The sequence below is a fragment of the Lontra canadensis genome, unplaced genomic scaffold (genome assembly GCF_010015895.1).
Source record: "Lontra canadensis isolate GAN:19392208 unplaced genomic scaffold, GSC_riverotter_1.0 scaffold11, whole genome shotgun sequence".
Classification (NCBI taxonomy): Eukaryota; Metazoa; Chordata; class Mammalia; order Carnivora; family Mustelidae; genus Lontra; species Lontra canadensis.
The window spans coordinates 16,636,116-16,648,933 of record NW_022631005.1 but is presented as its reverse complement, the minus strand read 5'-3'; the positions used below and the strand labels follow the sequence as shown (position 1 = coordinate 16,648,933).

At 35.0% G+C, this 12,818-nt stretch overlaps 1 protein-coding gene across 2 annotated transcripts in view; it reads left to right on the top strand.

Annotated features, from left to right (window-relative positions):
* Window positions 1–12,818, top strand: part of ARHGAP15 (Rho GTPase activating protein 15) — a 597,249-nt gene that overhangs the window by 340,625 nt on the left and 243,806 nt on the right. For both annotated transcript variants that reach the window (XM_032856130.1, XM_032856131.1), the window contains exon 9: window positions 6,617–6,739. In XM_032856130.1, coding sequence (XP_032712021.1) covers window positions 6,617–6,739 — 123 coding nt within the window. The remainder of the gene's footprint in view (window positions 1–6,616; window positions 6,740–12,818) is intronic.

Sequence of the window (12,818 nt, the reverse complement as noted above, 5' to 3'; positions counted from 1 at the left end):
GTAACAGCATGTAAGTGTAACATGGGAATACCGCGAAAACAGCAGTTTGGCAGGAAAACGGGATATTTCAAAACAAGGTCCCCAGCAAGAAAAATTCTGGCAGATGCACAATTCTGGATCATATTATCCAAACTGTTGGATTCTGGAAAAATTTGAGGGTTTTCTTTTGTGGTTCTCATCCCTTAATAGAATGGTAGTGAATGTTCATGGTCCAAAGTGTATTCATTCCCCCTCTCATTACTAAAGTTGAAAAATAAATATACAAAGGACACTCATTACAATAACTTTTCCCATCCTAAAGCCGGTTTTAATGCCACAATGGCTGTGTCGAGTGTAAAACTTGTGCTAATGCCTATTTTCATACGCATTATTTATTGAAGATCATCTTAAAAAGTCCTCAATCCTTGGGGTGAGCATAGCATAATATATAGAGAAGTTGAATCACTATGTTACACACCTGAAACGAATGTAAAATTGTGTGTCTACTGCACTCAAAACAAAACAAAACAAAACAAACCCAAAAAAGCCCTCAATTCTAACTATTCTTTGGTGTGAGCAACTTTAAGGAGAGCAATTAAATCTCTCAATAGGTTAAGAATGGTACTCAAAGCTAATGCCTTTGGCCTGCGTGTTGAGACTTAAATTGTATATTTTTATTGAAAATTCTTAGGCTTTCAAAAATATTCTGTTTGGGCTTGAAAGAAAAGATCACCCATCAATGGGAAAAAGAGAGGAAAGCATAAAAGAAATAAAAGTAAATTCTAGAATACCTGGAAAGCTAATCCAATTCAGATTAACGTTTTGTGGAGATAAAAATATGTAGAATTAAGAGTGATTCCTCTGTAAATCAGATTAAATGCTTTAGCATTTAAACCTGTATTGCTTTAGTCTCTTTTCATTTTTGAATAAAAAGTTTAAATGGGAATGGGAAAAAACTGCTCATTGGCTTAACATAAATCTTTAAATTACAGTAAACTTCACCCTCAAAAAGTAGTTGAATCTCTGAGGAAAAAGAAAAGGCTGAATTCTATTTTTCATAAATGATGGATTATTGTACCACACTGTGTATTTTCCAGTAAAGTGTCCTTTTATTTGCACTGTGTGATTACAAGTTTCTAAAAGTATGTGTGGGGTCACTTGGGTGCTGTGGGAAAATGGAAGGAACACTGTTCTGTTAAAATCAGTAGTGAAATCAGAAGCAAACTATGTCCTGATTATCATAGGCATGTGTTTAAATTTTGCCTTCCTTAATTGGTGATGTTGTATTTACTTAAAATGAACAATTTGGCAAGTTTTTCTCCCTTGACAACAGAAAAGCGTAAACTGTTTTATAAGTTTGGCTGTTAAAATCAGATTTGTAAACCACAATATTCAAAGACTTTTACTGCTGTTTACAGGGACCCCATGATGGACTTTACTTTATAAACATGTGCTTTTTACATTTTTAGTTCGTATTTATAGCGCTTTCAAGTTACTTGCTTAATAAAAAGTATGCTATATATTGTAGTCATATATTGCCTTGAACTTCTGCGTTACTCTTCTCAGAACAAAATGAGTGGAATGAATGATGGTAAAGGTCTTGTAATTTGACTTGTCATCTGAGGATGATTATTTACAGCATCGGGAAATAGAAGTGGACACTCTAGTCTGTCTCCAGGAAAGTCATCAGTACGGCAACTTTGGAGAGTTGGGCCATGTTAAAAACAGCGTGATCACACCCAAGACCCTGCTACTTTCTCAGTGTTTGTGAGAAGGAAACAAGACAAAGCATTTAAAAATATTTGTTCATGTTCTTTGAAAAAGCAATGTACCTTACATATGTCTCACATGTAGAGCTAGATAGTGGTATTGAAAACAGTATATGTTTTATATATAAAATATTTTGTATCTATTTTGTAAGTGTTTTATAGATATTTTATATAGAATATTATAAAGGTAAATATATAAAAAATATAAACATAATATAAATATATATTTATACAATTATGTAAATATTTCCATTAAATATGTTTCTATATATTTAATATGCATTTATTCATATGTGTTTGAATATATATTTTATATATGTAAATTATATGAATATATAATATACAAAACATAAAATATAAAAATACATTTTATGTTTATATATAATATATTTTTATATTTTAAATACTTTTATACTTTATATATTTAAAATTATACATTATATAAAAATATTATATATTTGTGCATATATATATGTGTGTGTGTATATATATATATATATATATATATGTATATATATATATATAAAATTAAGAATACTATCACCAGAGTACCTAAGGGATTCTGAAAGATATAACTCACTATATAATTATTTTCATAATCTTGCATTTATACTCTATGTACTTTCTAATCACATCATTTTAACTAGTTCTAAAAAGGCAGTAAAAAATGCCTCCTTTGATTCTGTATTTCTTGGCATTCTGTCATGGAAAGTGACAAGATTTTGAGGTGAGACTAGAAATAGAAAATATTACTATTGGTAATCTGTGAAAATTTAGATTGATTGGGCCATGTTATTTCAAAAGGACACCTAAGGCCAAAATTACCCTGAGAAAGATTTTTTTTTTCTGAAGGATGTTAAGTGTTTGTTTCTTCAGTCTCCAATTCTAGAACCCAGCCCATGGGGCTTTGCTAGAGCTATTGTTTGAAACAGATGGTATACGACTCGTGGTCACTGTAGTGACTAGACTCGATAGAAATTGATAGGATATGATAGCATATTCATAGTATATGTGCAGTGTATTAAGATGCTTAGAATGACTCTTTCAATCACACAATTTTGAATCAGTTAATGCCTGATATTCATGGTCCTATAAAAGCGTTTGTTGCTTGCATGGGTTCTAATGGCACTTGCTGTTTTTCCAAAATGAACTGAAGTCAGTTCCTTTTCTAAGATTCCTAAGTCTTGTACTTCACACCATGCTGTATTATAATTACATAGACCATATGCATTTTTATCCACAACAGTTGAATCAAGCACTGCCATGTATATACTAGGTAGTCAATCTGTGTTTATTTTTTCATCATCTAATATCACTGTCCAGAAATATAACGTGAGCCACATGTGTCATTTAAAATCTTCTGGTAGCCACATTTTAAAAAGCAAAAAGAAATATGTTCTAATAATATATTAATTTTAGTAATATATTTATTTACCAACAATATCTAAAACATTATTATTTCAATCTATAGCACAGTTTGCATTTCAAGTACCCAAGGGCTGCAGGTCACTGGTGGCTACCATGTTGGACAGCACAGGTCTAAAGCAGTGTTGCTTCTTTTTTTTTTTTTTTAAGATTTTATTTATTTATTTGACAGAGAGAGATTGCAAGTAGGCAGAGAGGCAGGCAGAGAGAGAGGGGCAAGCAGGTTCCCCGCAGAGCAGAGAGCCTGGTGCAGGGCTCGATCCCAGGACCCTGAGATCATGACCTGAGCCGAAGGCAGAGGCTTTAACACACTGAGCCACCCAGGTGCCCCCAGTGCTGCTTCATTTTAACTTCAGATACACATGGAAAATATTTGTTCAGCCCCCCAGAGTGAATGAGTAGGACTGCTCATAGCCAACCACAACTACCCCTGGGGCTCAGGCTGCATTGTTTCTACTCAATTATCCTGAGTGCGGAGGGCATCGGTAACTCTAATCCTACGGAACTGATATGCCAGGAGCAACAGTTGGCAATCTCTGGTCTACAGCAGTGGCTCCCAGCCTCTTTAAGTGACAGACCCATTGACCCTCCTCCCATGATAGTGGTTGTACTTTTACAACCAATTCTTTAACAAATAGATGGTAGTTAGATATAGAGATAGATGATAGGTCAGATATATATGTTATATATAATATATAAATATAACATGTAAATATATATACTGTCTGTATATTATTTACTATATACTATATATACTCACATACTATATATACTTTATACTGTTTATACTATATATATTATAGCAGATAAATAACAGATAGATCATTGATCAGATATGTGTGTTTTATATATATAAATGCAATATAAATATATGTACTATTTACTATATACACCCACTATATATATACATATACATACACCATTTGTAAAGAGATATATTATTAAAATACTTTTCTTTCCTTTTTTTTTTTCTTTTCACAGTTACTTTACATTTTCTCAGTGTATGAGTAGACCTTCCACAACCAGTAACTGAGAACTTAAACAGATCCTGTAACTTTTCCCTTCAATTTAAGGCAGTGATTTTCAACAGGGAGCTGTTTCCACCCCACCCCCCAAGAAGACATTTGGCAATGTCTAGAGACATTTTTGATTGTCACAATGAGGAGGGGGTCTTACTGGCCTATTGTGAGCACAAGCCTGAAAGGCTTCTCAACATCTTACTTGTCCTGTACAAGAATTGCATGGCTTAAAATGTCAACAGTACCAGGATTTAGAACCCCACTTTAAGGTAATAGAAAATATTATGGTCCAGTTAACTGGCAAGTATTATCTTGATTCAGTATTTAATAGTGTCTAATCCCTTATAAACAAAACCCTGAACTTAATTTAAAACTAACTCCAAGGTGCCTACGTGGCTCAGTCTGTTAAGTGTCTGCTTTCAGCTCAGGTCAGGATCCCAGCACCATGGTTTAGAGTCCAATATTGCGCTCCTGCTCAGCAGGGAGCCTGCTTCATCCTCTCCTCCCCACTCATGCTCTCTCTCACTGTCTCTGTCTCTCTCTCCCAAATAAATAAATTAAATTAAAACTCCACTCTTCACTTAGCTGGAAGGAAGGCAAGATGTTTTCCTCTTCTGTCCTTCACTTTTCACTTTATCCCAAATCCCCATCTTGCTAACATGTTTGCAATTATTTTGTGGTCAGAGCTAGGGACAGAAAAAGGTTTCTCACAATCTGGGCCAGGTAGACTTTTATAGCAAACGTTCTCCTATAAGCATTTCTGTGGGTTCCTTGGAGACCCCACAAGGAACAATTGAGGTCAAGTCCTCTAATTCAGGCAATTTATTTTCTTCCAGTTGCACTTCTCTCCTGTCTTTCTCTTTTTTTCTTCTGAAATCCTCAGGAGCAGTTAGGATGGCTCATGTCTAGCCATCATACAATGATAACCTACCAAATGTTTCATACCCCATAGCTATTTTTAAAAAACAGTTGATTAAAACCATTCTACTTTAAATGAGAAACTGAACTTCTGGTTGTTTTTTTTTTTTTTTTTTGCTTTTCATTCTTTCACCTATACTCCAATAAATTAGAATACCAGATAAAAATCTTATTAGACTGTTCCCATATTCAAACTTGACCATGGACAAGTTACTTAAACTCTTTGTCTCAGCTTCTTCATCTCTAAAATGGGTAGAATTATTTTACATACTTCAAAGTATCATTGTGAGAATTGATTCAACAAATATTGAGTGAACATTTACATTTGCATGCTAAACAATATTTGAGGTATTGGAGACACATTAGTGAACATTCATAAAAGTTTACAAATCCCTGGTGGTCTAGTGGTTAGGGCTTGGTACTCTCAAAAGTTTACAAAAATCCCTGCCCACATGGAGCTTACACTGCAGTAGAATTAAGTTAAATCATGTTAAATGCTTAGGAAAGTATCAAGCATGTAGTAGGGTCTCAATAAAATTTACATACACTATTATTAACCTAACTGAATGATTGATTTATTCTAAAATATGATTTGAGAGGAAAAGAGCCTCTAAGAACCTAAGAAATTGCCCCCAATCCTCTCAGTATGTCAACAATTGGGTTAAGACAGGGAAGGGCCCAGTCAAGATCTATTCTCTTACAGAGACAATGAATTCTTATCAATCCATGAATAATAAGATACTTTGAATGTATTTAGACTCTGTACTTATGAAGGCCCAGACCTTAAGTGTTATGTTCATCCTGAAATTCACAGTCTTTAGCGTAGGGCCTGATGATCAGTAAACATTCAGCTAATATATGAATTTGACATACACCTATCTTTGAAGATAGAGCTTAGGATAGAAAGCTGAGAGCGGGGGACCAGAGAAGACATGGAAAAAGTCTGAGGCAAATTTGTTTCAGAATTTTACCTAGAACTGGTGGTGATTTCACATCAATTAAAAAAAAAATAAGAAATATCTACTTCAGAAAAAGAAATCACCTTGAGTTAACATAAAAAAGAAGATTGACAAAATTATTGGGCTTGTAGGATGTTTGAAAATGCCTGAATTACCCACAGGCTGTATAGAATCATAATTAACTGAAATGAACAATTCTAAGAATTTTTTCCTTTAATTTTGATGAATTTTCTTTGGCCCTTATTCTGTATGTAGACGCAGATAAGTGGAATTACGCAGATAAAGGTTATCATGTTAAATGTGAGCAAGTGAAAGTGAAAATAAATTGTGAATGGTTGGAACTAAGCACATTCTCATTGCACATTCATGTGGCAATAGAGCTAATAACTTCATACAGGCAAATTTTTACTCATATGCTGTGTCTAAACAGAAGGGCTTGAGCTGTTAATTCCGGTAGTTCCATAACTACTGCTTTCTATTCATATTTGAATAAAGTAATAATAATAAAGGAGAAATTTACCAAAAGCTTCTTTTTTTTTATCTCCAGTGTTCAGACTGCATCATAGTGCTTCTGATACAAGCGACAAAAACCGAGTTAAAAGCAGATTAAAGAAGTTTATCACCCGAAGACCTTCACTGAAAACACTGCAAGAAAAGGGACTTATTAAAGGTATAGGACATTTTATACTTCTACTGTAACAGTGATAAATGAATATGCCTCTGTGTCCATAGCTATTCAGCTCTAAAGAAATATTAGGATATTTTATTCTTTTTAGGTTGTTTATTGAATGTTCTGCTCCACAGCAAAGGAAATACAAAACAAAACAAAACAAAACTGTTGTCTGGAAAACTAATCCTGAGAAAGTAAAGGTTGCAGCACAGTGTCATTGAAAACAATACCTCAGTTTTGCTCTCAGTGGAGCTGGGCTCTGCACCAAGAGGCAGAGGAAGGTATCCTGGTGGCCCATTAGAATGAATGCATGTTACCATGTGCCTGGACAATCCAGGTGCACATCTATTGTCCCAGCATGCTTAATAAGAGCAGCCCTTTTCACTCTCAGATGTGTCCTGATTTGGATAAAAAGTTACCTGATCACCCTACTCACAGTCTGAAGTGAGTACTAAGAAGAAGGTCTAAGACAACCTCGAGTCATGAAAATGTATGGATTTGGGAGCTGGGGACCTAAAAGCTCAATCTAAATGGAAATAAGTAGGTATTTTGCAAATGTATCTGATGTAAAGAACAAAATATTCTAGACTACCCTAGCCACCACAATAGGAAAACATAGACTCTGAAACTAGCCTAATCAGAACTCAGACCTTGGTGCTACCAATCACTCACATTGACATTGAACAAGTTATGATCTCTCTGAAGATCAGATATCTCATCTGCTAAATGGGGATACTTATACCCACCACTGAGAGGGCCATTGAGAGAAATACATGAGTTAATCCATGTAAAGCATTTAATAGAGTTTCTGGAATGTAAGTATTCAATAAATGTTCTCTGCTCTTAATGCTGTTATTATTAGCTACTGTTGTTACTCTTATGGTGCTAAGGAGATGAGAAAGAATGAATGTATTCATTCATTGAATTCTTTAACACACAGAACCAGTGATAAAGTAGATTTCTATAACTGGAAATCACTTAAAAATTATAAAGGTAAAATGTATTATTTTCCTAACAAGAAACCATATGCATTGAGTCCATTATTTTCCCTGTTTTTTTTTAAATTTTCTAACTGATGGGTATATTTTGAAACTTGAATACAAGAATAAATTTGAAAATTGAATACAAGAAGAAATTTGAAAATGGGCTAAAATACCCTTCTAAAGTAAATTCTGAGAACAAAATTGAAAGATTTATCCTTATGGGAGTCAAAAGGTGATTCAGTACCCTATCATGTCTCAGGAACAGGGCAGAACAGATCTTAATATTTTCAGCAATACGTAGCATGAGAATTATTTAGATAGGTTATAATAACTGTCTCTCCTATCCATTTCAGTCCATTTTTAAACAGGGGAACTTATCACAAGAATCATCTGGCATTTTGAACCAATTGTGGAAGGAGAAACTTTATGAAGCATGAACATACATATCACTAATAGGGTGGAAAGTTCTTAGAATGGAAGCATTTGGGGGTAAAACAAGCAACAGGCTTTGAATCAGACTTTTACTCCAAAGATGTCTTTTTCAGGGTCACCGACAGTCTTGGATCCTCTAGAGATCCAACTTCATATAAGAAGATACCAGTATCTTCGGTTCTGTCTGAGAACGTACCCCATCGGTTATCATTTCCTTTGAGAGGATTCTGTTGCAAGTTATCTGCCATTTTGGAAAAAAAAACAAAAACAGAAAACCAAATTAGTAGCCCAAACAATCGCAAGTTGACATAAAGTCCACATTTTTCATGAATGTAGCAAAATGAAAAGGTTTTGAATTCAGTAGCAGGGTCTGGGCCCAGTCAAAATGCAAAAGAATTCACCACAGCAGTGCTAAAGCACTGGTCTGAGAGGGACTGGAGGCCACATGCAGTTTTCATACTGACGTCATGGAACCGCTGAACACACTCCGATGTGTACATTTCCTATCTTAGAGCTCCATTAAATTTCCACGATAGCTGACCAATGAGTCAGTATTCATTAGTAGGGCTATGAAAAATCTATGTGAAATTCTGATTTGATAAGCTTCCATTGTTGTCTTCAGTGGAATTTTCTTCCAAATACAGATCAAGTTATGCAAATATAATCACTTCTTGAGCTTGTTTCAGTTTTAACTGCGAATTTTTTTAAAAGTGTTTACTGACATTTTTTTCTCTTCACTGAGTGAAAAGCATTAAACCAATTTTTAAAAATACAGGCCCAGTCAAATTTAGTACTTTAAGTCTTTTTGTCATAGCATATTTAACACAAAGACTTAGAAAAAGCAATGAAATCAGTGTTTTTGATCAGTTATAAAAAAATATAAAAAGTTAATGAATAATGGTTAAATGGTCTCTCCAAGTAAAATGCCTTCATTCTTTCAAGCAGAAGACTTGCTCAGAAAGAGAGGTAACGGCCTTTAAAATTGTCCTCAGTGTACCTGCTCATGAGAATATGTATCAAATTCTTTCAGCTCTCTTATCTGTTAGATCTGGAATGAAGTCCTTCACAACAAGGTTTCAGAAAGCTATGGTGACAGTTTGGGTCTTAAAAGTGTGCTTCCTGACACCTGGGAGGGACTCTGCAGGGCTGCCCACCCCCTTTCAAAGGGTTTCTTATTTCTTAATGTAATGTTACCAACAGGTTGAGAGGCTTGAGCTTTGAATTCAGCCAACCTGTATCGAGAGCCATAACGGAGCAGAAAGGGTTGTGCCTTCTTGACTTCATAATGCCAGCAGAACAATATCCACAAAGCACTTTATGTGAAAAGAGAGTTGTCCCGATATCACACAGTCTGAACTCAGACACAAACTCTTCCTTCTATTATCTATGTTTCGCATTCATGGAGACCTGGCCAATATGTGATTTCGTTGGGTGGGATCTAGATCTGGAAACAGTCCCTTGATGGGGCTGCATTTTCTACTTTCTTTAATATGACTAATGAGAAGGGTACCTTATAATGTCAAAAAAGGGCAAGCCAATAATTATGGATGATCCCTCAATGGAAAGAAATCTTAATAGCTCGGGTGGGTGTAGCCTTCATTGCACCATGGCAGTGGTGGCTTCTGAAAAGCCTTCCATTTCTCCAATGGAGAAATTTCACATTTGCCAAGGGAGTGGCAAGTACCTTTTAAATGTGAGTTTATTGCATTGAGCATCTCATCAGAAATAAAACTCGAATCAGTTGAATATGTAAATGATAGGCAAGAAGGTACATTTTAGGGTGGTAAGTGTGCTTGAACATATTTTCTGCTTGGTTTTGGAAATGAAGTAATAGCTCTTTATAAAGTGTCAGCCAAACTACCTTATATAATCTTTCAAATAGCAGCATTGACATCCAAGAATAGAAAACACTTGGCAATGCAACTTCTAAAAAGGATAATTGTTTGTTTGTTTGTTTGTTTGTTTGTTTTTGGAGCAACTAGTATTTCCTTATGTCAAAATGATAGAATTAGAGAAGACTGTGTTTAGATGGTAGTTTCTTTCATCTTCCTTTATGTGGATAAAACCGTAATGGTGGTATTAGTAGAAATTGAAAGTAATGCTTTATTGCTTTATTTTGTAATCACTATATTATGAAGCAAACAACCTCTTTAAAGATTCAATAGTATGGCTGCAGGTTTTATGATGAAAAGCAGGGCTTTCCTGCCTCATCCCAGTTGGTGCTCCTTATGGGGCACCACTTGGCACTATTTCTATTTGTAGTTCTGGTGGTTGACTCCGTAACTTCTGTTACTGTTATTTGGGGTAGAGTCAGTTGGTTTTTGTCAATATATACCTTATCTTTAAAATCATAATGTCTTGACTTATCAAGCTTAGATGTTATCTCAGATTTCTTTTACAAGAGACATGACTTCCACTCAGTTAAACGAGACCTCATCTACCTGGCCCTGTTCCTCCCCAAATACTCCCAGTCAAGTAGACCAGATCTTGCTCTTTTCAGTGGCTTTTTCTGGAACATCAAATATACTTAAATCTGTACTTATTTTTCTGGTAACCATGGAAAACTAAAACTTAGGGTCTCCATTGACAAGATAAGAAAGACAGGAAGTTTAGTGTCTTTTCCCCTCTCATCTCCTCTGTCTTTGCTATTGTAATTCTTAACCTCTCCATTATAAAAACTCATTATTTCAAAGATTTCTATAATTATGACTCATTTATAAATTGATCCTAAAAGTTAAAAACCAAAAACCAGCATTCATACAATTACAATTATATAAGGTTGCTTATTGCAGCTCCAAGTACCAGACTTCATTCTCTATTCTTATAATATCATGACCTCTGTGATCTATAAAGAGAAATCCCCCTTGATCATGATGAAAAAGACTCTCTTCTTTTACATTTGAAAGTTGCATTGGCATATTTATGCTGCTTCACCCTCGCAATCATGCTCCCCCATTTCCCCCCCACATTCTGGATCTAAACGTGAAGAAAAACAGGCACCGAATTTACCTTATATTGATCATGTAAATATTATGGAATCGCTGACCAAATCATGTGCCAGATTTGGACTGACATATCCATGGGTTCAATGTTATGACTTAATGGGCCATGCAAATTATAATGTTCTTAATTTTTTAAGTTTTTATTTTAATTCCAATTAGTTGACATGCAGTGTTATATTAGTTTCAGGTGTACAATATAGAAATTCAGCCCTTCCATATGTCACCTGGTCCTCATCACAAGTGCCCTCTTTAATCTCCATTGCCAATTTCACCCATCCCTCCAGCCCCACTCCTCTGATAACCATCAGTTTGTTCTCTATAGGTAAGAATCTATTTCTAGGTTTGTCTCTCTCTCTCTTTTTATAATATTCTTGTTTTTTAAAGCTTATGCTTCATCATTTCCTTAAATCAAGCTATTTTTTAGTTTGATCCATTTTTTTATGGTGACTGTCTCATACAGGTATTTTCCCCCTAGAGTTTCATTTTCTCCTTGCGTCTGGGCCTTTATGTCATCAGGGATGTCAATCTTCTCAGTGAAACAGTCTATGTATTCTAGTCTGTGACTCCTTGCTTTTGATTGAGTTTATTTGAAAGTATAGCAGCTTTAGAATTTTACTAAGTTACGTTTAAAGCTGGATTCTGGGGGTGCCTGGGTGGCTCAGTGGGTTAAGCCTCTGCCTTCGGCTCAGGTCATGATCCCAGGGTGCTGGGATCGAGCCCCGCATTGGGCTCTCTGCTCAGCGGGGAGCCTGCTTCCTCCTCTCTCTCTGCCGGCCTCTCTGCCTACTTGTGATCTATCTCTCTGTCCAATAAATTAATAAAATCTTAATAAATAAATAAATAAATAAAGCTGGATTCTGTCTTATACCAGCTCTATAACTTAATACTGGGTCACTGACTTTTTCATCTACAAAATTTGCATTGTAAAATTTAAATAAGATGAAATATGGAAGAATTTTACACAGTGCCCAGCTTATCTTAATTATTTGGCAATTTTCTTCCTTCCATCTTTTTTTCTTTTCACCTTCCGTTTCTTCCCTTTTTTCTCTCTTCTTTCCTTTTTTACTTGGGTTAGTGGAGCAAATTATGATCAAGATGGCCCTGGGAAACCATTTTCTCAAGTATTCCTTTAAAATTTGAGAAATCAATCCTGGCAAGTGTCAAGGAAAGGCAGTAGTAACTTGCTTACTTCAAGGCAAGTGCATAGATAATTTATGGTTGGCTCATATTTATCTTTTTGGTAATTTTCATCATGGTACTCTTTATACATAAATGGGCATGAGCTAATTTTCTTTTCTAGCTACACCCACTTACACAGTGTCATCTAATTGCTGGAACATTTAAGTAATTACCCACACAGACACAACTAATTGTTTAAGGTTTCCATCACATGAGAAAATAATGTCTTTGAAATTATAGTACTTTTATAAAATATGTCAATTATATTGAGAAGTAAAGAAAGATTTGCCATTCAAATTGCAGATACAAGTTATCAACCCTAAACTTTCAACAGTCATCTTTATGAATGGCAAAATCATTGAGTTCAGAGAAAAGTATTTTTAAAATGATTTTGTCAGAACCAATGTGTGACAGAGTAAGCTACCTGCCACATTGTTAATTTAAGCAAAACATTTATGAGCAACACTACAATATGCCTTTGGG